The sequence below is a fragment of the Ascaphus truei genome, chromosome 4 (assembly GCF_040206685.1).
Source record: "Ascaphus truei isolate aAscTru1 chromosome 4, aAscTru1.hap1, whole genome shotgun sequence".
Taxonomy (NCBI): domain Eukaryota; kingdom Metazoa; phylum Chordata; class Amphibia; order Anura; family Ascaphidae; genus Ascaphus; species Ascaphus truei.
Genome location: NC_134486.1, coordinates 258,849,575 through 258,877,529, shown reverse-complemented (window position 1 = coordinate 258,877,529; position 27,955 = coordinate 258,849,575). Strand labels below are relative to the sequence as shown.

The 27,955-nt window shown below is 40.8% G+C and overlaps 2 protein-coding genes across 2 annotated transcripts in view; one reads left to right on the top strand and one right to left on the bottom strand.

Moving 5' to 3' along the window:
• RPS12 (ribosomal protein S12) overlaps positions 1–27,955 on the bottom strand; it is a 248,085-nt gene that overhangs the window by 167,291 nt on the left and 52,839 nt on the right. The window lies entirely within an intron of this gene.
• On the top strand, positions 2,317–27,955 carry LOC142493382 (pantetheinase-like). Its single transcript, XM_075597342.1, has 7 exons — positions 2,317–2,623; positions 3,189–3,319; positions 14,324–14,516; positions 16,361–16,652; positions 21,914–22,284; positions 23,259–23,423; positions 27,696–27,955. Exons 1-7 carry the CDS (start codon positions 2,420–2,422, stop codon positions 27,798–27,800), a joined length of 1,461 nt encoding a protein of 486 aa, XP_075453457.1. The 5' UTR covers positions 2,317–2,419; the 3' UTR covers positions 27,801–27,955.

The following is a 27,955-nucleotide window of genomic DNA, read 5'->3' as shown; positions in this document are numbered from 1 at the left end:
AAATTTGTAAAGCTACCGATGATGGAGCTACAGTACATATCAGAACTAACTCTAATTCCATCCTAGCCCCTGCCACTAGCTTTAAATATATGGGCATATGGTTTGACTTCCATTTAACATTTGGGTTGCACATTGATACCCTGATATCCAAAACCTATGCCTAACTAGGTGTACTTTATAGAAACAAAACCTCCATAAGCCAGCTTGTCAGAAAGTGTATTGCACAGCAGATGCTAATGCCAATGATAGATTATGGGGATATAGTGTATATAGTACAGCACCCCAAACTCACCTTGGCAAACTAGACACCCTCTACAACTCAATATGCCGCTTTGTCCTCCAATGTACCTATAACACATATCACTGCAAAATGCTCAAAGAACTAGATTGGCCATCCCTTGAGCCTAGGTGCAAAGTTAATTTTTCCTGTCTTGCATTAAAATACTTTCTGGGCAAGCTACCCACCTATCTGAACAAGCTTCTCACAGCTACCACACGCAGAACTTATCACCTGAAATCTGACTCCAAAAGACTGTTCACAGTCCCAAGGTTCACATCCGGCCACTCTTCTTTCTCTTACCGTTCACCTCACAACTGGAACAATCTACCTCTGAGACTCTCAAATCCACCACCAGTCTAAATTCTTTAAAAACTGAAGCTGTTTCACATTTTAATCTGGTCTGTAACTGTTCCATATGCCTATAGCATATATTATCTTTAACTTTTCATGCAATGTGTTTACATATAATATACCGTATAACCCTGTTAATTTAATGTAACCATGTATTTGTAGCCATGTATTTGTTATCTTAACTCTGTGCCTAGGATATACTTGAAAATGAGAGGTTACTCTCAATGTATTACTTCCTTGTAAAACATTTTATAAATAAATACATTTATTTGTGTTGAGTATTTTTATAAATGAGACTGTGAATCTAGTATCTATTGGTAGTCAATATGGATGTTTAATATGTATTTATTTATGAACTTATCACTGCATAGCTACTGTTTACACAGTGTAAGATGTTTAAGTGTCTGTTTTTAATATCTTTATGATGTATTCAGTAGAGATGGGCAAAATTGTTTGGGGGAATTTGGATCCACAGAGGATCAATCTCAAAAAGGCTGATTTTGCGTTTTTTTAATAATTATTACCAATACACACCACAGATTCCGCAACCGATGGATTTGTAGAATCCAATGCGCGGATTCAGCAATCTGTTGGCGGATTCTTGAGAATTCTTCAACAGATTGCTGAACCTGTGGATTAGATTCTACAAATCCGTCCATGGGCTGTATCCAATGGTGGATTTTGATGAATTCGCACGGATTGAAACCGCCCAAATCAGTTTGCGGATTTTACACTGCAAAAATGATTTTCGGGGTAATAACGGGAAATGGATTTGGGCGGAATGTCTAGTATTCAATCTAATGTCCTGTAAATGTACTTTTTTCTTTATAAAAAAGCTCCCTTAGCAATATCTTATGATAAAAATACATCTCAGTTCATGAAAAAATTAAATAATAGTGGATGTTTGCCAGAAGTTATAAAAAGAAAACTTAAAATAGAATGAATTAGCACTCATCCTGTCTAACACAATTCAGCTAGAGGTGGTATGAGGAGGAGATTTTTTGTCTATTTATGTTTTTTGTTTTATGTTTTTTATTATGAAATTCAATAAACTTTTTATTTTTTATTTTTGAAACTGCTGATGAGATCCAACATTTTTGCTTTGGGTCCGCTGTCCCACCAATCCTCTGCTGTTTTCTAGAGGTGCTATGATCCTGCATCTATACCAGAAGATGCATACTAGTGTACCAAAACAAAACTGGATCAGCACTCAAAAATAATAAAAAGGACTTACGTTTTGCTTTGGGTCTCAAAGTTTCTTCTTTAATGTATCAAAAAAGCCACAATACAGAAAAAATCAGCACACACAGGGAAATGTTAGCAGACACACTGTTATGTGTGCACAATAGAGCAATGTTTCAAGGTCCCCTTGCCCCTTCATCAGTTTTTGGTTCAAAGGGGCCTTGAAACATTGCTCTATTGTGAATCCAGTGTGAAATACAGTATACAGTACTGATGTTGCTACCATAAACCTTACAGCTGCAGAACACTCTCTGGCAATCAGGACACAGAGTTCCTTCTCTACATTGAGCAATTTCCAATTTTTAGGTTGCGAATTTCATAGACGGGTTGTGCAAGAGTTCACTGAAAATGTCAATCCTAGGTGGCTTTGCCCATTTAGTTTCACAATGCTACTTATTATTCATGTTATAGCACTCCAGGTTTTTCCGGTATTGCATGACCATGAACTAGATACATACTGTAGCAACCTAATCCACACACAACACACAGCTAACTCAGATGCTGGCTTGTTGTTCTCTCAGATTCGAGTAGGCACAAGCTTTCACCATGATTTTCATTCATCTTTTCATTTACAATCTATTTTGTGTATTCAACAGTCACGCTTTGGACACATTCATTGCAGCAGTCTATGAACATGTTCCTTTCTTTCCTGACCCAAATCAATCACCAGTCACAAGAGAGGAAGCTTTGTCACTTATGAACAAAAACATAGATGTCTTGGAAACAGCAGTACAAGCAGCCGCAGAAAAGGTAAAATCTATTGATTTATGCTTGATGTTAGTATTGATTTCTGTTATTCCATGAACTACAGGAGAACACAATGAAGTACACCTAGATTGTAAGCTCTTTAGGGCAGGGTCTCCTTTTGCCTTATGTTGTTACTTACTGTACCTGGTTTCATTTATTTACCTTGTATTTTGTAAAGTGCTGTGTACATTGTTGGCGCTATATAAACAAAGTTATACATACTGTACATACAAGTGCAAAGAGTTTAAAAATATTTTTTTTTATGCTGCATACGTTATTTATTTGTAATCAACATGAATTACATCACTTCCTTTTAAAGGGGATAGTAGTTTTTAATTATTCTTTGAATTTAATAATAAATGAATGTGAAAGTTTAGAGTCTATGTTTCTGATGACCCTATGAGTAGAGGTTTTTTTGCAACTTATATATATATATATATATATATATATATCTATCTATATATATATATATATATATATAGATAGATATGTATATATATATATATATATAATCTCTTATACTCCATAAACTATGTCCAATAATATTTATTTTTCCCTATTGTAATAGGGTGCACACATAATTGTCACACCAGAATATGGTATCTGTTGCTTTAACCTCCAAAGAGACTCCGTTTATCCTTACCTTGAAGATATTCCAGACCCCGAAGTTAACTGGATTCCATGTTCTGAGCCGCACAGGTTAGTGGCATGTAAATAGATGATGCAGGGAGCACTCTCAAAAACAATACTTACGTGCCGTCGGTGCACATGGCCCCAACACCCTAAGGGAAAATTGGATAAAGTAGAGAAAGCTGTACGGCACTCTACTGGTCTTGTGTCAAATAAATAATGTGTTTGTGATACAAACATATACGATCAACGTTTGCATAATAAACACAAGACCAATGGAGTGCTGTCAAGCTTTTTGTACTTTTGTTGTACTTGATCATATAAATACTGTACAGTACATAAGCCATATCTAAAAGGCCAGGAGTCATCAAGGTGTCATGCAGGATATTGCATCCAATTGGGTGGTAATTGCCATTGACTTGAATGGCAGTTATTGCATTGTGCTTTGCTGATTCTTGGCCAAAATGTTTTAAGTCGTTGTAGTGCAGTTTATTAAAAGTCTACAAACGTATTTTTCTCTTGCTTAAAATAACAAATTGCATTGCAAAGGAATGTATTTCATATGTAATATCTAAAATTAAAATGCCTAGATTCAGTAAAGGTCGATATAGCTGCATTATTTATTATTTATTTATTTATTTTATTTATAAAATATTTTACCAGGAAGTAATACATTGAGAGTTACCTCTCGTTTTCAAGTATGTCCTGGGCACAGATTAAAACAAATAATACATGGTTTCAAGTACAGTTACATAAATGAACAGGGTATATATTATATACAGAGACATTGCGTGCACAGTTAAAGAAAATATATATTATGAGCGTATGAAACAGTTACAGACCAGGTTAAAATGTGAGACAGCCTTAGATTTGAAAGAACTTAAACTGGTGGTGGATGTGAGAGTCTCTGGTAGGTTGTTCCAGTTTTGGGGTGCACGGAAGGAGAAGGAGGAACGTCCGGATACTTTGTTGAGCCTTGGGACCATGAATAGTCTTTTGGAGACTGATCTCAGGTGATAGGTGCTGCATGTGGTAGGGGTGAGGAGCTTGTTCAGATAGCTGGGTAGCTTGCCCATGAAGAATTTAAAGGCAAGACAGGAAAGGTGAACTTTGCGCCTAGACTCTAGTGTTGACCAATCTAGTTATTTGAGCATTTCGCAGTGATGTGTGTTGTAGTTGCATTGGAGAACAAAACGACAAATTGAATTGTAGAGGGTGTCAAGTTTGCTAAGGTGGGTTTGAGGAGCCGAGCCATATACTATGTCTCCATAGTCAATAATTGGCATTAGCATCTGCTGTGCGATACGCTTTCTGACCAGGAGACTTAGGGAGGATTTGTTCCTGTAAAGTACTCCTAGTTTGGCATAGGTCTTGGTTGTCAGGGTATCAATGTGCGTCCCGAATGTTAAGTGGGAGTCAAACCATAAGCCCAGGTATTTAAAACTAGTGACAGGTGTTAGGGTGGTGTTAGCGTTGGTTCTAATCAGGAGCTCAGTCACTGGAAGCTTTACAAATTTAGTCTTGGTCCCAAATACCATTGTTACAGTCTTGTCAGTGTTTAAAAACAGTTTGTTTTGGGAAATCCAGTTTTCGAGTCTCAAAAAGTCAGACTGAAGTATGTGTTGAAGGTCAGAGAGGCTATGGCTGTGTGCATATAGGATTGGTCATCTGCATACATGTGTATTGAGGCTTCCTTACAAGCTGTGGGAAGATCATTAAAGAACACTGAGAAGAGTAGGGGCCCCAGAAGAGAGCCTTGCGGGACACCAAAGGTTATATCCAGGGGGTTGGAGTTAGAGCCTGAGATGGACACATGTTGGGATCTTCCTGATCGGTAGGACTGAAACCAGTTTAAAGCATGCTTCCCTATTCCAGAGCTCTGGAGTTTGTTAAGCAGGATAGCATGATCAACTGTGTCAAAAGCCTTTGCAAAATCTAGGAATACTGCACCAGTGAGTTGTCCCCGTTCCATTCCACACTGGATTTCATTGCAAACTTTTAGCAGGGTAGTTACGGTGGAGTGTTTGGGACGAAATCCAGATTGGAATTGGCTAGGGAAATTTGTCTTGGTATAGAAATCGCTTAATTGGCAGTGGACACATTTTTCCATGACTTTGGAAAGAATTGGGAGAAGTGAGATTGGCCTGTAGTTTGAGACAGTGTTTTTGTCCCCACTTTTGAAGATTGGGACAACTCTGGCAGTTTTCCAGGTCTTAGGGATATGGCCTGCAGACAGGATAGAGTTGACTATGGACGCAATTGGTTTGGCAATGGCTGGGGCACCAAGTCGTAGGAACCTAGATTGTAGTAAGTCGGGTCCACATTGGCTGCTTAGTTTTAGTTTGAGGAGCGCTTGTGTAATCTCCTCTTCAGATACTGGACCAAATTGAAAATTGTGGGCAGTGTTGGGAGGCGGTGGGAGTGTTGAGGGGTACTCCCAGGATGAGATTCAGGTTTGTGGTTTGGGCTGCGTTTCGCTAATAAGTTAGTGGCACACCCCACAAAGTAATCATTGAATGCATTTGCAATGTCAGTGGGGTTTGTCAAAGTAATATCCCCCTTAGTGATATTACTTGGTTGTTGATGGTTAGGAGGCTGGAATATATTTTTGATAACCTTCCAGAAGTTAGCTGGGTTTGATGTATTCTGGTGGAGATTGTCAGAGTAATATTGTGCTTTTGCATGCCTTGTTTGCCTTGTGCACATGTTCCGCATGCATCTGTAGTGATTGAGATCCTTGGTAGTGCCAGTTACTTTGTAGCTTTTCCACAAGGCATCCCTGAACTGGTAGAGTGTTATAAGGTCAGGTGTAACCCATGGAAGGTGGACCCCCCGTACCCTTATTTTGCGTAGTGGAGCATGGGTATCACAGAGTTTTAAGAATTCGGATTGGAAATAGTCGAGCGCAGAATCAGGGTCGGGAATTAAATCGATTCTGTGCCATGGGCAGTTGGTAAGGTCATCCAGAAACTGTTGTGGGTTAAAGTTTTTAAATGTTCTAGTGAGGAGAACTTTAGGGCTTGAATGGGGCGGTTTAATTTTCCTTACACAGTACACTATTGCATGGTCACTGAAAATATCAGGAAGGATGCCAGAGGATTGGATTCTGCTGGGGTTTGAGGAGAGAATCCAGTCTAGCAAGGAATGGTTATGCGATTTCAGGTTTATCCGTGTGGGTTGGGAAATGAGTTGCGATAGGTTAAGTGACTTGAGTTGTATCTGGATTTTGTGGTTTTTAGGGTCAAGCCAATTGAAGTTGAAATCCCCAAGAACTAGCAGCTCACTCTTCTCATTCAGAGAGGAAATGGAGCCAAGAAATTGGGTGATATCAGTCAGGGATTGTAGAGGGGCTTTAGGGGGGCAGTTGATGCCAGCAAGCAAGATGGGCTTAGAAAAGGGGAGGCAGATTTTGCCAACTAGAATTTCAAAAGAGGGTGGGCTTGGTGGGCAATTTAACAGTGTAAATTGTAATGTGTCTGCAATATAAAATAACACCCCTCCTCCTCTCTTTGACCTATCTCTCCTAATTTTTTTTGGTGTTATTAAAAATTATTAAATTATTAAAAATAATTTGGTGTTATTAAAAAATGGGATAGGAGTGATATTATTTGAAATTGCAAGTTTATTATTCACTAAGAATTGTGTTAACTCTGCGATAAATAACGCTAGTGATATAAATAAGTGATAACTTATTTAAACAGTGTTAATCAGAGCTAGCAATGCAATTATGAGAGGATTGGAGATATCCCACTTTTCCACTGTTGTGTTATATGAAGGGATTTCTTATAAAACCCTATGGGAGAAAATGATTAAACTCCTTTTTAGTGCCAGAGGCTAGCAATGCATTGCAATGAAATGCCTTCTGGCATCAAAGGGGTTGACATTTAACATAAACTACAAATAAAATATAAAAGTATAACATCCATGTATATGCAAATGTTAAGCATTTAGTGGCCAAAGTGGCTAATTAGTCATGCGTCATACATTTTATCATGGAACCCTTTCATCTTATGGGGTCTATTCACTAAACATCGATACAGTAAGTTCATTGCTTTACCGATCAGGTTGGCGTGTTCTTAGCGAACGCTATGAAATTTGTGTAAAAACGGTATTTATTAAGAAAAACTTCAAATTTTTGGGCGTTTAGTAAAAAAATGCCAAACCGCACGAGTTTGTGTTTCCTTAATGAGCGAAATGAACTTAACAGTCCATTTTGCTCCTGCAGTCTGTAAGAGATGCACAGAGAGAGCTGCATCTTCCTTCACAGCTCCTACAGGCAATCATACAGTTTTAATTTACATTTTAATAACATAGTATTGAAGCAGAGGGTCCCCGAAGCTGAACCGCATTAATTTCACGTCTGAGGACCCCTTGCTTCCCGAATTAAAGGCCCTAGTATGGGGTGCCGGTATCTCCGCCGTGATGCAAGACATTTAAACAATGCAGGAGATACCTTGCCTTGCGGGAGCGGTTAACCCCTTCATTACCTTAGCGTTTGTAACTACTGCAACCCTCCCGGGAGACAAAACGCCACCCTGGGGCAAATACAAGCTTCACCCACCCCCTCTACCAAACAAAAAAGCAGTTCCTGCTATTTAACCCCTTCATTACCTTAGCAGTTAGCCACTAAGGTAATGCAGCTGGGCTATAATTTATTTTTATTACCTAGGATTGAATCGGGGTTTCTCCGGAGCTGAAATGACTGCGGATCAGTTCCGGAGACCTCTGGAATCAATCTGATGCAATGAAAATAAAATAAATTTCATCAGATGCAAATCGCGATTCCGATCTCGCCACCTTTTAGGTTGCAAGAAAAAAATGTGCGTATTTAACCCACGATTTGCAACTCGAAGGCTTGTGAATGTCAGTTGATTGGCACAAAATGTGAGTTTAGGCATTTGTTCTGCTACCACGCGGCTTATAATAGTGTGCTAACGCTAGTTAAAAAGCCATTTCAAGTGATTTTGTCAAGTTATTGAAGCTTTGTGAATAACTACACATGCAAAATCAAAAAACACCACACACAAGTGGTATAATAGGCGTCAACACTCAGTATCTTAATCTATAGAGAAGTAGAGAATTTGACACTTGCCTGTGTATTTGTTCCCGTAGTGCATACTCCTCTATTTTCCTTCTGCTGTTACCTTAAAAAGTGGAGAGAGGCATAGCATAATACTGTTTATTACAAAAATAAGGGAGGTGAGATAAAAATACACTTACAAACGACCAACCACATGGATTGTGGTGGTTTCTATTGCAGCAAGTGTCCTTTAAAAACGTCCTTGCTGGAGGTGCTTGTCAGTCACTTTTTCTCAACTCCTGACTTGTGCGCCTGGGTCCACGGGGATGGGAGGCTTTCTCAGACTCGTGCACAGTCTGTTGTGCCTCTCCTCGTCTGTTTCGGAGCACCGTGCATGTGCAGAGCTCCCTGCTGCTTGTCAGTGTTGGTTGGCTGATCCGCAGACTCCACAGGTATGGTGGCTCCAAAAGACCAAAAAGGGGATGTCCACATCAAACTAGTTTCGCCTGGTTTGGCTTCACCAGTGATGTCATAGTGGGTGTAATGCAGTGTTCTTTATAGTGGTTTGATTGTGCGCTCCTCCCCTTTATTCAAATCTACCTGATTGTTGATCTATCATGTTCATTATGTATACATACATTCTGATGACTCCTTACAATACAGTGAGCACAGAATCTTCACTTGGAGACTATAAATACATTGCAGTTAAAAATATAAATATATCAAATGCATTGAGATAACTCCCTTTAAACGGCTACTGTCATCTTCCCTCTTTTTGGTTCCTTATAAAACAATGTGTTGATTAGCCATGAATAGTATGAAACCCCATATATTCATAGAGAGCAGCAGTACATTCATAAAAAGCAGCAGTACATTCATAAAAAAGCAGCAATTTCCATGTCTATATTTAGACCCAAAGGAGTGAGTGTCTGTAAAGTGAATATCCAGAAAGTTTCTCTCGTGGACATTTTCTGACAGAAATCTCCTCCTCTCCAATCATGTTCCACTTTTTCAATTCCCCAGAATCTTAGACATTTTGGGTTCATATTGTGTTTAGTTTTATAGTGTTGTGATACACTATGAGTCGCCAAACCATTTAAAATATTGCGTATATGTTCCCCTATTCTTGTTTTTAGCTTCCTGATCGTTCTACCCACATATTGCAGCTTGCAACTACATTCTAATGCATATATTACTCCTTTGCTATTGCAAGTAATATTGGATTTAATGATATACTTAACAGGTGATACATTGCTTAAAAATTCCTTTATTTTAGTTTCCTGTTTCTTGTTGTTGCTGCAGGCTCTACAATTGAGGCATTTAATGAACCCCTTTGAAGCTTGTTCTAACCAGTTCTCTTTTGGTTTGTTATTTATGGAACTGGGTACTAGTTTTTGTTTTATGTTGGGGGCTCTTGAAAAAAATCACATCCGGTTTTGGTCCAATGATATCTTTGAGCCATTGGTCCTTCTGCAGCACATGCCAATGTTTGTTAAGAATAACCTTAATGTCACCAAACTGGGTATTAAATCTGGTGACAAAGGGTATCCTTTGGTTACTCTTTTCTATATTATCTGGTGTGTCTGTTTTATATTCTAACATCTTTGTTCTGTCTAGGTCGTTAACTTTTTGGATTGCATTGTTTATTACTCTATCCTTATATTTCTTCTCAATAAATTTTTGTCGCATGGGTTCTCTTTGCAGTTCATAATCCTCTTTCCTTGTGCAATTTCTTTTTAGCCGTCTGAATTCTCCAAGAGGTAAATTTTCTAGCCAGCTCCTTTTGTGACAGCTAGTAGCGCTAATGTAGCTATTACAATGAACTGTTTTGAAATGCGTTTTTGTATGGATTTTGCCATTCGCAATAAAAATTTGCAAATCCAGAAATTCCACATTTGTAAGGCTGATATTGTGAGTGAATCTTAAATTAAAATTATTCATATTCAATCCTTCCAAGAATGTTATTAGCAAATCTTGGTTTCCATTCCAGGTGATAAGAATATCATCAATGTAGCGTCGGTATAGTACGAGGTTCGCGCCATAGGGGTTATTGGACCAGATGGTTTGATCTTCCTACCAGCCCAAAAACTGATTTGCGTAGCTTGGCGCGAACCTCGTACCCATTGCTGTACCCTTTGTTTGTAGGAAGTAGTCTCCCTCAAACCAGAAAACATTATGATTAAGTATAAATGAAATGCCATCTATTCTAAATTTAACTCAAAGGAGCAATTATCAAGTACCCTGTGCCATTCTTTCATAAAAATGGGGTTATCCTGCTCTATGATGGGTTTTTTAAAAAGGCATGGTCCCCGTGGAATTCTTTTTTGCTCCAGATACTTTTCTATTGATGCCAAATCCCAGACCTGTTTGATTTCATTTGTCATGAGATTTTCTAGTTTCTGGAACTCAAAGAACAAATCTTCCAAAAGGGGACTGCCTTGTATTTCATCTGTTGTGATTAACTCTTCATCACATGAAACATCAAATACCTCGTCTAACCTTAGCTCTCTATGCATTCTATTGTAAAAGAGAGAGGTTTTCTCCATGTTTATAGGTGCAGCCAACAATTGAGAATACAGATATACAATAAAGAAAAAATAAAAGTGGCGCTAGTCCTATTAATGAGGTGCAATAAATAAATTCCCGCAGCTGGTGTCCCAGACGGCTTAAAAGAAATTGTACAAGGAAAGAGGATTATGAACTGCAAAGAGAACCCATGCGACAAAAATTTATTGAGAAGAAATATAAGGATAGAGTAATAAACAATGCAATCCAAAAAGTTAATGACCTAGACAGAACAAAGATGTTAGAATATAAAACAGACACACCAGCTAATATAGGAAAGAGTAACCAAAGGATACCCTTTGTCACCAGATTTAATACCTAGTTTGGTGATATTAAGGGTATTCTTAACAAACATTGGCATGTGCTGCAGAAGAACCAATGGCTCAAAGAAATCATTGGACCAAAACCGGATGTGATTTTTTTCAAGAGCCCCCAACATAAAACAAAAACTAGTACCCAGTTCCATAAATAACAAACCAAAAGAGAACTGGTTAGACCAAGCTTCAAAGGGGTTCATTAAATGCCTCAACTGTAGAGCCTGTAGCAACAACAGGAAATTAAAATAAAGGAATTTTTAAGCAATGTATCACCTGTTAAGTATATCATTAAATCCAATATTACTTGCAATAGCAAAGGAGTAATATATGCATTAGAATGTAGTTACAAGCTGCAATATGTGGGTAGAACGATCAGGAAGCTAAAAACAAGAATAGGGGAACATATACGCAATATTTTAAATGGTTTGGAGACTCATAGTGTATCACAACACTATAAAACTAATCAGAATATGAACCCAAAATGTCTAAGATTCTGGGGAATTGAAAAAGTGGAACATGATTGGAGAGGAGGAGATTTCTGTCAGAAAATGTCCACGAGAGAAACTTTCTGGATATTTACTTTACAGACACTCACTCCTTTGGGTCTAAATATAGACATGGAAATTGCTGCTTTTTTATGAATGTACTGCTGCTTTTTATGAATGTACTGCTGCTCTCTATGAATATATGGGGTTTCATACTATTCATGGCTAATCAACACATTGTTTTATAAGGAACCAAAAAGAGGGAAGATGACAGTAGCCGTTTAAGGGAGTTATCTCAATGCATTTTATGTATTTATATTTTTAACTGCAATGTATTCATAGTCTCCAAGAGAAGATTCTGTGCTCACTGTATTGTAAGGAGTCATCAGGTAGATTTGAATAAAGGGGAGGAGCGCACAATCAAACCACTATAAAGAACACTGCATTACACCCACAATGACATCACTGGTGAAGCCAAACCAGGCGAAACTAGTTTGATGTGGACATCCCCTTTTTGGTCTTTTGGAGCCACCATACCTGTGGAGTCTGCGGATCAGCCAACCAACACTGACAAGCAGCAGGGAGCTCTGCGCATGCACGGTATGCCGAATCAGACGAGGAGAGGCACAACAGACTGTGCACGAGTCTGAGAAAGCCTCCCATCCCCGTGGACCCAGGCGCACAAGTCAGGAGTTGAGAAAAAGTGACTGAAAAGCACCTCCAGCAAGGACGTTTTTAAAGGACACTTGCTGCAATAGAAACCACCACAATCCATGTGGTTGGTCGTTTGTAAGTGTATGTTTATCTCACCTCCCTTATTTTTGTAATAAACAGTATTATGCTATGCCTCTCTCCACTTTTTAAGGTAACAGCAGAAGGAAAATAGAGGAGTATGCACTACGGGAACAAATACACAGGCAAGTGTCAAGTTCTCTACTTCTCTATAGATTAAGATACTGAGTGTCGACGCCTATTATACTGTACCACTTGTGTGTGGTGTTTTTGTTGTTGTCTTTTTGTCTACATAAGGAAGAAAAGAGCAATAAGACCACGCGCTGGAGGACAACTTTATTTTCTACAAATCTTATATAAGGAGAAGTTTGAATTACCTCCTGGGACACCAGCTGCGAGACTTTATTTATTGCACCTCATTAATAGGACTTGCGCCACTTTTATTTTTTCTTTACACATGCAAAATTGCATGAAAGGTGCCCTTAACCAGCATTAAGTCACTTATCAAAGTTTAGTGAATAGGCAACTATGCCTGCTGTTTAACGAAGCTTTTAAGCTAGGTAAAAGAAGTGCAGTGCCAACAAATCTTCTACCTGTGGGTCTCATCAGTATGAGGGTAGTTGCTGGTCTTGCTTTGTGACAATGGTTGTGGTTACTTAACAGGCACATAAATAAGTTATTGTGAGTAAACACGTATGAACCCATTCACCTCTCAGGCATGTCCCCAAACCTGCCTTACCCCATATTTACACAGCATATAGTACTTCTACTGCAGCCAGGGATTCTGGGGTAAAAACATGCAAATGAGCACTCAATGTGTCACTGTTTTCTTCTAATCCACTTTAACATGAATCCCTTTAAGTTATTTCTGCTGTTTTACACTGCCTTTTAAGCAAATGGAGAATCCTGGAGCAGAGAATCCAGTGTGAGTGTGTCACAAAAATATCCCCAGCTGTGCGCCCACAGTCTATATATATATATGACCCATGCAGATATGACTATGTAATAAAATGTAGGTAAATCTGGACACTGTATTTGAAGATATTCAGTATGTATATAATAAATAACTCCTATTGTGGAAATATAACAAGCCCCATGGTATGTTGCCCAGGGGGACTATCCATAGACACAGCTGTGAGCCAGGGACATATCCTGAGGTGGCTAGGGGTATGTAACTCCTGGAGTGGGCACAGTCCTGAGTAGGATGAAATATCAATAACAGTGGTATAGGGTTCTCACAACCTCCACAAAGTATCTCCGGGTCAGGCGTGCACATGGCTGAAGGAAATAGACGACCGGAAGTCCCACAGGAGGTAAGCAAAGCGGTGCACTGCTCAATGATGATGGAGGCTGGATCGCGTGAAATAATCACTTTTATTCTAACCTGGCAACATGAAAATCAGGACACATAGAGGGCACTCTAATGCATTTCATGCTGTGCAGCGCTTTGTCAAAGAGTGCTGTCCTCACGTAAATGAAAAGCATAGCTTTTCACGTGAAAATTTATTTTTTTCACACGATCCAGTCTCCATCACCATTGAGCAGTGCACCGCTTTGCTTCCCCACCTGTGGGACTTCTGGTTGCCCTTTAAGCAAAGCCTGAGTCGAAAGAAGTGAGGGTCTACAAACATACTCACAGACAGCTACTGTATTTCAACATTTCTGTCTCAACAGTGTGAGGTTGGTTACTGGACTTGCAAGTAATGTGCTCATAAATGTACTTTATCAATATTGTACACTGAGGAAAAGATTTCAAGACCTGCAGCAAACCATATTTGTGTACATTTATGTCTAATGAAAACAGGTTTCATGGTATTTAGAAACGGAATATACAGGGTGGTTAGTTTAGTAGACAGAAGATTTGAGAATTAGCACCTGTTCACAAGCATATAGATTATTCCTTAATTCATTCTCAGACTTTAATTAATATTTATTTTATCGGAATTTAATGCAGGTTCGGCCCAGCACAAGTACTGGAAAGACTGAGTTGCATGGCAAAAACCAACTCTATTTATTTGGTTGCAAATATTGGGGACAAAAAAATATGCAATGCTAGTGATGCTAGATGTCCAGAAGATGGCCATTTCATCTATGATACCACTGTTGCATTTGATGCTGAAGGAAAGCTAATAGCACGTTACCACAAGGTAAATGGATCACACATTTACACTGTCACAATAAGTATAGAAATTCACATATAAGTTTATTGACAACATTTTATCAAATGACAGATCTTAGATATAATATTTGGGCCATATTTTCTATGTGCTGCTAGGTCATAAAACATCTTTCAGCCATGCAAGTGAATGCATATATAGCCATTGCTGGTTCAGACAATCTTTCTGCCTTCCTGTCTTGTAAGTTCTAGTAGCTACAGGCAGTGACAGGCCATCCTGGTGTCTTTACCCCCCTCACGCAGCCTCCCTGAGTGGCAGGAGAGGTGGGGACACTGGGTCTGTGTTGCAGCCAATCATGGTGCAGACCCTGTGCCATCCCCTTTGGCATTAGGGAGGATGCCTTCCAATTTATAGAGTCAGTGCCTTCCCACCCGGGGAAGGGAGAGTAGCTCAGCCCCCTCGTGGGGCTGAGTGAGCCAAGATCTGTGCATAGCACATGGCCTCAACATTATCAGCTGGCCAGCACCATCCAAGGGCCTGATACACATTCTCCACTATATGCAAATGCTGTAATACCATCTTCAGTGGCTGCATCAAATATATACTTCCGGCTAAGTCGCAGTCTATTGGACAGAAGTACAGGAGAAAAAGAACTGTCATGGTAGGCACTGCCTGCAGCTCTGCTGTAGCCTACAGTGACTGGAGGCACTGTCACTGAATGAAAAGAACCTGAGGATCACCTAAAGTCTGTCCTGTTCCCTACAACATCAATACAATATTAGTGTGAAACATAATTGCTTTCTTTGCAAAACACAAGTGCGGCTGAAGGAAAACCTTTAATATGGGACATGTTTTTTAATTTGCCTGTTAAAATAGTTTGGGACACTTTTTTCCCTTAACTATTATGAGATAGAAATAAGCCACTCCAATTTACTATCCAGATTATTTAACAACAGGATAATCTTTAAATGTAATTTTAAAATAAATAGGTGAATTCCATTAATTTTAGCCTTAGTACATGACCGCCCAACTCACCATAAGATCTTGATTTGAAAGAAATGGCAGCTGAGGTAAAGATGTAGCAGCTGTTATTACTTGTGTTAACACTATGCTATGCGTTATTACCACGTTATTACCATAAGTTTTACACCGAGCGCCATTGAAAACGCACGTAACGCGTACAATATCTCCTTAACACATGCAATATTTACCATGTTATTTCTCGCGTTATTTTTCGTTAACATCTGCTACATGTACTTTAAGTTATTTGTAGAATTTGGCAGTGGGAAGCAGGTGCTGGACTGCATTGTAATGTTTTCCACCATGACGAACAGGAAGTACTCCATCGGCCAATGTATAGGAGGTTGGGTGTCTGAATATGAGAAATTATATGTGAGAGAATGTATGGCATGTACAGTACGTCTGGGCCAAAAAAGGTATTTTAACACTAAATTGTAATGTGCACAAAGGCATTAGGGAGGGATAGGCTGAAAGAAAAAGACTGCATGTGAGAAACACATGAAGTGTTAAAGAGAAAAATAAAAGAAAATGAGAAAATGTCAGTCTGTCAAAATGCAAGCAACAAAAGAAAGTGTGGACCTAGCCAAATGATGATGCACTTGCTACCCCACACTATGCAAATGAACTAGCTAGCCTTTAATGTTAAGTATTCCTGTAACCTGCTGGTACATGCAAATAACTATGCCATGTTTTTTATTGTTGGTCTCCACACAATTAGTTTTCAATTCAGAAGAAAATAAAAATCCATATGCTGAGACACACAGAGGATTTCTATAGTTGTATCCATTGTTAATTAACGTTGAGTTTATTGATAAAATACACTCAAATAAAAATGCTTTTTTTTTTTTTTACAGTATCATCTGTTCCATGGTGAAGATCAGTTCAATGTACCAAAAGAACCAGAGTTTGTTACTTTTGATACGCCGTTTGGGAAGTTTGGCATTTTTATCTGCTTTGATATACTTTTTCACGATCCTGCAGTAGCCCTGGTTATTAGCCACAATGTGGATACCATTATATTCACAACAGCATGGTTTAATCTTCTTCCCCACTTTAGTGCCATTGAATTCCACTCATCGTGGGCAATGGGAATGGGAGTCAATCTCCTGTCATCCAACATTCACAACACCAGCTTGCATATGACAGGTATATAATTGATGTTGAGCAATGTAAATGTTATACCCAGTCATGTGGCGGATTCCGTTCTAAGGACCCGCCGGAAAGCAGAACCGGCGATTTTCGTTATGTGCGCATGCACAGACCAGCAATGTGGCGTTCAACGCATGCGTAACATCGGCAAAACCCTCCATTCTGTGCACGCGCGACCCCGGACTGGCCCGTTCTGCGCATACGCAGACATGGCAGCCCCCTTCTCGGTATTGGCGGATCGCCAAAAAAGCGGAGCGCCGAGAAGCAGGGCCTTGCTGTTTTTAACAACCTCATGGTCAGCCCCCATCAATAGCCCTGCTCTCTCCTTACTCTGGGAAATCCTGCAGCCCCAATCCGATCAAGTCACTATGTCCAGAGAGATGATACTGGACACATACATATCCAGTATTACCTCTAATATTTTACTGGACAGTGTCCAAATAAAGGACAGTCCTGTTAAATACTGGACACCTGGCAACCCTAAATACACATAGGTCGAAACAGTACATTGACATGTTATGGGGCTACAGTATATGGTATAATTATTAGCCGGTCTGTAAAGGAAAGAAATGCTCCTTAATACTGTATTTACCTTTTTGAATTAGTTTTTTTACTTGCATGAACAATAGCAGGGGTAGCCAACTCCAGTCCTCAAGAGCTGTCAACAGGTCAGGTTTTCAGGATATCCCTATTCAGTCGAAGTCTGAGCCACCGATTGAGCCACCTGTGCTAAAGCAGTCATATCCTGAAAACCCGTCCTCGCGTTGGCTACCCCTGAGACATAGTAACTCTCCGCAATTTAGTTGATACTTCATTTTTTTTTACACAAATAAGCCTCATGGCAATATTAATGCCAATAATCTATTTAAAAGGTGAAACATTTTCAGTAGAATTCTATTCACTGGTTTACTAGCAACTATGCTTATGACAGCCATGTTTTGTCCTGAAAATTGTCAAGGGCAAGTAACATATTCTCTGAACCAATTGACTACCAGGGCTAAAACCAAGGAGATTATGCTCCTAGAGACCTCTAGTTTATAAAAATTATGAGAGACTTGTTCATCTTATGTTTTAGTGATAGGAAATGGTAGTAAAATAATGGAGGAGCAATGAGTAGTGACACCTTTTATTGGACCAACAGATAGTTGATATGTTACAAGCTTTCAAACCTCACAGCGTTATTTATCTGATATGGCAGAGGTTCGGAAACAGAAGGTATTAAATACAGTATGGTAGAGAGCTGGTATGTACTGTACAGCAAGGCATGTTTTGCATTGTAGATTTTTGCAAGTATATGAAACAAGGGCGGTTTTGTCTCACTCTAGACCTACTATTTGATAGATTGGGGGCGGTTTCCAGTGGTGTAGGAAAAATCTGTTTCAGGATATAATCTTCACTGAGTCTTGATTGGAGTGCTTTGATAATATGTTTGAGGGTTTCCTATACTGGATTGTAACTCACAACACCCCCCACTCCCTCTCCTCCCCCATACCTCTGGAAGATCTTGCCTAGGCTACAGGTATTTCACCTATACTTCTGTTCAATAGACTGTGACTTAGCCAGAAGTATATAAAAGGTGTCTTTATTTGATGCAGCCACTGCAAATGGTATAACAGCATTTGCATGTAGTGGAAAATGGGTTTAAGACTCCTGGATGGTGCTGGCCAGCAGATAATGTTGAGACCTTGTGCTATGCACAGATCTTGGTTCAATCAGCCCCAGCAGGGGCTGAGCTACTCTCCCTTCCCCATGTGGGAAGGAACTGACTCTTTCATTTGGAAGGCATCCTCCCTAACGAAAATGGGAGTGCACAGGGTCTGCACCATGAGGGCCTGCAACACAGACCAAGTGTCACCTCCTCTCTTGCCACTCAAGGAGGCAGCGTGAGGGAGGTTAAACCCCACGGGATAGCCTGTCACTGCCTGTAGCTACTAGGACTTACTTGACAGGAGGCAGAAAGATAGTCTGGAGCAACCAAGGCTATATCTATAACTAATGGTTAAGGCTAATGGTTTATATTTTTGAAGTGAAACTTCTTTAGTGGCACCTATTCTGATGGGGTAAAACGGGAGAGATGGGGGACAAATGTGAAACGGAAGTGACGTCACGGCTCCCCCCCCCCCCTGCATCTACTGTGACATGCGGCGGCGGCGGCGATAGCCGCCGGCGCCGCTCCTAACAGCCGCTGCTCCCCCACACACACCTGCTGTGACATGCTGTCCACACACCTGCTGTGACATGCGGCGGCGGCGATAGCCGCCGGCGCCGCTCCTAACGGCCACTGCCATGGGTATAGCAAGATGGCTGCCGCAGAGCTTCCGGTGCTGCGGGTGTAATAAGATGGCGGAAGCCCCGCAAGTACTCCGGCTGAGAGAGGAGGAGGAGCCGCTGCTCAGCCTCTCTCCTCCCTCTTCCCTACCTCCGCTTCCCTGTGTCCCACTGACTAAAGGGTGCTGCTCTCCTTACACGGCCGGCCGCTGCGCCGCTCCTAACGGCCGCCGGTCCCAGCTGCCATGCCGCGCATGCGCAGTTGTGATGGCGCCGCTGACGGACGCCACACATGCGCAGAAGCGGCAGGCAGCGGCGCCATTCCCCCCAAACGTGCACTGCCATGCCGCGCATGCGCTGTTCCCCGCGCCCGCTGACATGCCGCGCATGCGGTAGTCATGGTGACGCTCACGGACGCCACATGCCTGCCTCCTGCTGCTAGCTCATCTCCGGGCCGGTCACCGACCCCCTGCCCGGCAGGATGTCTGTCGGACATGGAGACCCGCGCCCTGCTGGATATCTGGGGGGAGGCGGACGTGCAGGGATCCTGCCCGACCTGAGTCCCGGGATCCTGCTTCTCCCCCTGGACCCCCGTGCAGGGGAGGTGAGCAGGCGGAGGAGACCTAGGAGCTGAGGGGGGCATGCGCAGATGTGACCGCCGGGTACCTCAGGCCAGGAGAGGGCGGCGGCGGCAGCAGCAGCTGCGAGGAGGAGCCATGCGCGCCCCCGTTAGGTGAGGGAGACCCCCAATAATGTCCTGCTTTGGTAACGGGAGGAGGGGGTAACGGGACCACGTGTCGCCGGGGGGGGGCTAGGAGTCCGCAGCTCCGTGTCCGCTACTAAGCCGGGGGTAGTGGGAGTCGGGAGGAGGGGGGTAACGGGATCACCGTGTCGCCGGGGGTGGGGGGGGGGGGCTGGGAGTCCGCAGCTCCGTGTCCGCAGCTCCGCCTGGGGGAGGGGTGGGGGGCACAACACAGAGAGACATTCACACAACACAGAGAGAGAGAGACACACACTGACTGACACACACACACAAACACACTGACTGACACACTCACACACTGACTCACACTCACACACTGACTCACACACGCGCACACACACACTGACTGGCACACGCACACGCGCACACACACACACACTGACTGACACACGCGCACACACACACTGACTGACACACGCGCACACACACTGACACATGCGCACACACGCTGACTGACACACGCACACACACGCTGACTGACACACGCGCACACACGCTGACTGACACACGCGCACACACGCTGACTGAAACACGCGCACACACTCTGACTGAAACACGCGCACACACGCTGACTGACACGCGCACACACGCTGACTGACACACACGCACACACGCTGACTGACACACACACTGATTGACACAAACACGAACACACACTGACTGGCACACACGCTGACTGACACACACGCACGCTGACCGACACAGAGAGACATTCACACAACACAGAGAGAGACATATACTGACACACACACACACACACACGCACACACTGACTGACACACACACACGCACACACTGACTGACACACACACACGCACACACTGACTGACACACACACGCACACACTGACTGACACACACACACGCACACACTGACTGACACACACACACGCACACACTGACTGACACACACACACACGCACACACTGACTGACACACACACACACGCACACACTGACTGACACACATGCACACACTGACTGACACACACGCACATACATACTCACTGATTGACATACACTGACTGACACGTGTGCCGAGCACGCGCGTTATAAGTCAATTTCTGCGACAAAAGTCAAAGAAGTTTCACTTACTATGCGCGTGCACAGCACACACAGCTTTTTTTTTTAGGCAGAATATAGATGTGTGAAGCGTGTCAGGTAAGATGCGTTGATGTTGAGACTTAGGATCACCATTATGGAAGTGATTTGTAAAATTGTACAAACAGATAAGCTGCAGATCTCAGGGATAACTGTTAAGTGTGGATTATTGCTCTGTTAGTGAGTTCCCTATAGAAGTCAGCTAGTGGTACTGTACATGGAGAGGTGAATTGTACATTGTGCTGCACAGTTAACAAGTGAATTTGCATTTCCATAGTTATTATCAATAGTTATCATCAATAGTTATCAAAACAATCTTAATGAGTACTTCAGTATTAAAGAAGTAGCAAGACTCACTGTCCCCAGTGCAGCGGACAAAGATGTAAAAGTCTATCGCGCCGGGGACACTGTCTGGCAAGAACAGTAGGGAAACTAAGGTGCATTTGAACGTGCATCTTCAATTATCACTTTGTAAATGAATTAGCTTAGGAAAGTATTTTATCAACTTTTTAAGGAAGCTTTTTCCAACAGACGTAAGGTGATGTTTAACCTCTGAATTGCAGAGGCTTTGAGTCCCTTGTAGCTCAGGATTACTTTGCAGCACAGGGTTCACATTAGAATTTACCTTTTTAACTGTAGCAGGTATGCCAGAGTGTGTTCTGTGCAAATGTTTCATCTGCCCAGATTAAAGGGTCAATTCTGGATATACACTAGATTGTTTTCCAGTGATCGACGTGTGATGGTACTAGGGGATTAAGATTTCCTTTTCATTTACAAACCTAGGTTATTACCATCCATGGTCACCTACTGTACAGTACTAAATACAACAATTATTTCAACAAAGGGAGGGGGATGTACAGTAACACTACTGTTTCGGTTCTATCAATTTGTATTAAAGGCATACACAATAAAAAATAATGTGTGCACAATGATTTGGGGAGACAAGACCCCTTCATCAGAATGTTTGTAATAAATGTCCATGTTTTATTAATAATATTGATATATTTAATTATACTTGAATATGATTGTTATGTTAGCAACATTAACAATACTTTTAGCCACTGCACTGAAAAGCTACTTGGCATAATCTTACCTTCATTGTTAAAATATTTTGTGTTTTATTCTTAGGAAGTGGTATATTTTCACCTGATAAACTGGGACCTTATTACTACAACAAAGATACTGATGAGGGCCGTTTGGTGACATCAGAGCTCAAATCACACACCAGGAATTGTCCAACACATTCTCTTGTCAACTGGAACTTGTATGCAACCAGCATTGAACATTTTCCCCCAGGCACCAATGTTTTCAATGGAACAATTTTCATTGATGAATTCTCCTTGACTGAACTCACAGAGCCTCAAGGAAATTATACAGTCTGTCATAATAATCTCTGCTGTCATTTAAATTATAATATACTGGAGAAGCAAAGTGATGAAGTTTATGTACTTGGTGCTTTTGATGGTCTTCATGCGCCTTCCAAAGTATTTCATATAGAGGTAATGTTTATTTTTGCACTTGTGAAGTTATAGGTCTCCTATATAGACGGCACCGGTCTTACCACCAGAAAACCCCCAGTTGAGGAATACTGTAGTGCCGGCGGTTATTCTAACACAAACTAGTGGCAATCGCCAAAAAAGACCCAGGTACATGCTGGGTCTTGTTTAAGGCAAGCTTTAGAATACTCGTTGTCTCGTCTGTATATTAAATGTACGCGTGCAGTCATTTTAAGGAATTAATATGACCGCCGACATGAAGCTGTCAGAGAGACAATCATTACCAATGACTTATGAGGTCACTCATAAGCAGCAGCTATTTTTGAAGAGAATACAAAAGGCAATTTTGTCAAACAAATTTCTCTGCAAGCAGGAAACTTCTCATTAAGGACTACCAAGTCATATCCTGGAAGACCACCTGGTTCACAACATGCACCATAAAAGGAAAGGGTCAACATTTTTAATTGATTCTTTAAAAGTTCCAAGCACGCAAATGACAGTAAATGACACCAACGTTTCGTTTTTTTTTATCTTTTGATCTTGTCGCTTAGTTTTATAGGGGTCTATATTGAAATAGACATGATGTAAAAGGTGACACTGTGTACTCATTTGCATGTAATTTCCCAGAATCTCTGTCTACAGTGGAAGCACTGCATGCTAAGAGATAATGGGGAAGAGCAGGGTTGCAGACCTGTCTAAGACATGTGAATGTGCTCACAAGTAGTATTTTTTTTTGCTGTAATGGTAATTAACTTCTTTTTTTCACCACTAGCATTAGTAGTCTGGAAGACTTTCAATTCTCGTGTAATATCAGTGAGCTGGTAAATGGTATCACCCTAACTTTCATTTTGATTTGAGAGTCTTTAGTACTTCTTGGAAATTGGCGGAAAGCAATGAATGATTTGTGGAATGAAAATTACTGCTACAATTAAATGCCAAGAGCTACATTTTAATGCATGTGTCTATTCTGATTTTAGGTATGCACATTACTGAAGTGTAAAAGCTTGGAAACGTGTGTTGAAGCTGGTGAAACAGCTTCAACCAGATTTGAATCCTTTTCTCTCAGCGGTTCTTTTGCCACTTCCTATGTATTTCCTGAGGTCTTGCTCAGTGATGTTCAGTTGGCTGCTGGAAAGTTTCAGGCAAGTTATTCTCACTAGTCCGAATGTGACTGTATTACAGTATTTTCTGAGATCCAATTTTCGCACGGGGAAAATCAAACAACCATTCACTAGCATATGCCAGTGTAACTCCTCCTTACCTGGCTCTTTCTAAGGAGGGTCACAATTGTGTGAGGTACAGTAGTGATGGTGTTCGGCTGGCTGGTTATGTAAGTGGAAAAGAAGTTATATCAGTGGCGCTCAACACTGTAATGATCAAAGCAATTCTAATTGATATTCTAAAATATATATTATAAAATATACAACCAGAGCCACGGAAATCGCCCGTCCGATTGGATGCTCCACGTGGTAAGGGTGAACATGTAAATATACAAAGAAATCAAATCATAGCATAATACTGTAAAACATACACATACATAAACAAACAACACTTAACAGACGCTGAGAACAACAGGTAACTACTCACAATGGCATTTAATATGGCATATCATTAATATCATAAAATACACTTATTACACATAAAATAGTACATAAAAACATATATTAGGTTCAGGCAAGATTCTCCAACTCGGGTGGGGGTACCTGCTTACCGAAAACAGGATGTAATCAGGCAATGGATAATTCAAAGTGTATCCCCTCTTATGGATAGCTGCTGCTGCTGCTGCTGCTGCTGTTGTTAACACCTGGGCTCAGACGAGGAGTCTCTTATGGGCAGGGACAGGTTTTTCCAGCTAGCTGCGTCTGCCTCAGTCCTCTCCCAGCACTGCAGAAGCTCCAGGACCACACACACAGATACTTCCTGGTCTGCCCGGGCCACGTGCACCAAACACAGCAATGCTGAAATGTTGGATATTCCTACGCCAGCATTTGATTTACCACAGCTCACAGCTCCCAGCTTCGGAAGGGTACAGCACTCACACCCGAGTAGTAGGAACCTCACAGAACCACCCTACGCGTTTCGAAAGTCTTGCTTTCTTCCTCAGCGGTAAAAAGTAATGACATGGTTATGTAAGCTCTTCAGGGTGTAAGAAAGGGTGCCAGGAACTTTTCATAAACTGGACAAGTTTTATTGACAGGACAGGTTTTCATAAATACAGGTTTCTTCCCTGGGACTCCACACATCTCCTCAGGGAGGTACACACGGCTTGTAGTCATCTTCCTCTTCCCACAAGAGGAACAGCTTTTCTATAAATGTAATGATCTGCAGTTATTCCCATTTACTATCATAGACTCAGCCTAGGGGTGTACTTCATTCCAGGTTCCCATCTACCTATCATCCTGACACATCCTTGTAGTCTTCCTTAGCAACCTTGTGTGCATATTCTTTGGGGTTGCTGTTAGAGCTACCTTAATTGTGGCGGTACTTAGGAGCCCTGGTTTAGGGATACTGTGAACTGTCATGCACATCCTCCTTTAGATATCCTATATCTTCTTCAGATGACATTAGAGGCCCTCTCTAACTGGGGACACTTTCCCTCACTAAGAAAATAAGAAAGGTGACCGCACATCTAACACAGAGTTACACACTTATCAGGACTACATAAACACACTGTGAGACCCCTTCTCTGGTACTATTCCTGGAATCCTCCGAATGGAATTGGGGCACTCCGGTGGTCGGTGACCCAACCTCATATATTCCCATATTTATATCTTATGATGACCTCACAGGTCACCATTGCTACAGAGAGAGTTTTTGGGCTCCTTATTAAATGCCCACCCCATGTGACAGGGTGAGATCCTTCAAGAAAAGGGGTGTGGCTTAATTTCAGTTAGACTCTTGGCAACAAATATACAGTATAAAGGTCACCACTTTGCAACAATTCCCCAGGCATTAACCCTTGAGATAACAGCTAGTAACCCAACAGGGGAGGGGGGTGAGGGGGAGGTTACACCAGAAGATAATAAATGATGCCACAACGTGTGGATGCCTGGTGAAAATCCTGAGGTTCTTCTGTGAAATATTTCAGTGTAAGGAAAGGCTGTATATAAATCATGACTTGTTTCATGACATAGATTATTTTGGAATGTAAGATTATCAGGATATAAAATCATAGGAGAATAGGAAAGATTTGTTTTTCAACCAGCCAACCAAAAGATTAACAATAGTGTAACGCAAGGACAGCTTAGAGATTTAAATAAAAATAAATCTATTTTTGGATTTTAAGTATTTTGCTAAGAATTCACTTTTTATGGAGGAATTTAATGTAATGTTAATTATTCTATCATCCAACTTAAGTTACTGATTGCAAAAGATTATAGCCCTTATGGATCAGAAGTCAGACTAATTATATATTTATATTTTGTTGTTGGCTGTAAACAATTGTTTAATATGTAACAGTTAACAAACACATATGCAATAACAATACACACACACACACACACACACACACACACACACACACACACACACACACACACACACACACACACACACACACACACACACACACAGTGATAATAGTAGCATTTAGCTCCAAATGGTAGTTGACAATTTATATAATTCACTTTGAAAATATTTCATTGAATTGATCAGTTAGAAACAACTTTTTAAAATATGTATTCCAGCATATTGGATAAGATTCCACTTTTTTTTCTAAATGTCTAATTCAGCTACAGTGTGTTATACAAATAAGTGATTATGGGCCATATTTTCTAAGCAGTTCTACTGCCGTAAGTCACTTTCCACCGCTGGAAGACACCTTCAAGTCAATGGGCTGTAAAAGGTCTTCCAGTGCTGGAAAGTGTCTAATGGCAGAAGATTGCTCAGTTATTATTGGCCTATGTATTGTTCCTGAAGCAATTCTTTGTACGTCCACACTCCGTAATGCCATCCATCGAATTTCATATGTGATCAATTTGAGAATATACTACTACTTACTGTACAGTACATAGAAAGTGTAAGTTTATTTTAACTAATGTTGACTACTCTGTAGTTTATCTCTTACACTTATGTCGGTTTGTACATCTATTAAATTTGATACACATTTACACCTTACTGATATAATTTACAACACATACAGTATGCATCAACTTATGCATCAACAAATGTTTATTTAGGATATTTAAGTGAATACTAATGGATTAATTATATATACACATGCACACGTGCGCGTGGGGATTAGGTCTGTTTTTGGCTGAAGACCCTCATTGAGGTCAATGGGGATTTTCGACCAAAAACATCCCGAATGACCGCTTTGGCTTTCACAGAATTACTCCCTCCCTTCCCAAGTGTATGTTCATTATAATGAGCAGATTTAAAGAAATTCAATTATTGTATTATTTTGTATGTCTTTATTTATATAGCACCATTAATGTACATAGCGCTTCACAGTAGTAATACACGTGGTAATCAAATAAATAATAGATAATATACATACCAGGTCATGGGAATAAGTGCATCAGACATAAAAGTAACATTAAGGAAGAGGAGTCCCTGCTCCGAGGAGCTTACAATCTAATTTGTAGGTAGGGAGAACGTACAGGGACAGTAGGAGGGAATTTAGGTAAGTGCGTCTGCAGGGGGCCAAGCTTTGTGTATCATGTGTCCAGTATAATCCACAGTGCTATTCATATTCTTCTTTAAGCAGGTGTGTCTTAAGGTGGGTCTTAAAGGTGGATAGAGAAGGTGCTAGTCGGGTATTGAGGGGAAGGGCATTCTAGAGGTGCGGGGCAGTAAGTGAGAAAAGTTTAAGGCGGGAGTGGGCTTTAGATACAAAGGGGGTAGAAACATCCTAAGTATGTTTTAAAGTAGCATGTAATGTGTTTATTAAAAGAAAATATTTCCTTTACATGTTTCCTTCCTCTTTCCAAACTGAGGAGAAAAAAACCCAATGTAAAATGGCGGTTGTCATAATTTATTGTTGGAAGAATGAAGCCATTTTAGGACATTGCTGTAACACCAACATTCCATAGAGGGTCTTTCAAGGGAATTTTCCTTTGGATAGTTTTGATAAAAAGTCCTTTAAGTCTTTTCAATGTTTTTAAAATATGTTATAATTTTCTTTTATCTGCATGCCACCAACATTTTCCTCAGCGCAGCACAATGTGGGAGGGAGGACAATAACATTGTATGACAAAAGGGTACATATATGTTAGGACAAACTGAAGTAATATTCTGTAATGATATGTCCACATAATGTCAACTTTCAAAATAGTACTTTCACATGTTTTCTAGAATACTACAAAAACTACAAATTTTTGCGTTTCTGTTGAGTAGGATTTAAGTAATGCAATGAAAACTGTTACTTACTGTATGTTGTTCCTTCCCCCCCTCTTCCCCCCTGTTTTCATTAGGTATTGAATGATGGACGCCTAGTGAGTCTCCCTAGCATATCGTCTAAACCACTTCTGAGTGTCAGTCTATTTGGTAGGAATTATGGAAAAGATCCACAAAAATGAAACCGGTCCTCCTGTTCTAATGAAGACCTCCATCATGCTCCAAGCTCTTTATCAATAATATTGCTATTGTATATGTATATTCTAATTATACATGTAATATGTGCATTATTGTTTGTTGTCTCATTCGAAGCAATATAAAATTTTGGTCGATTTGG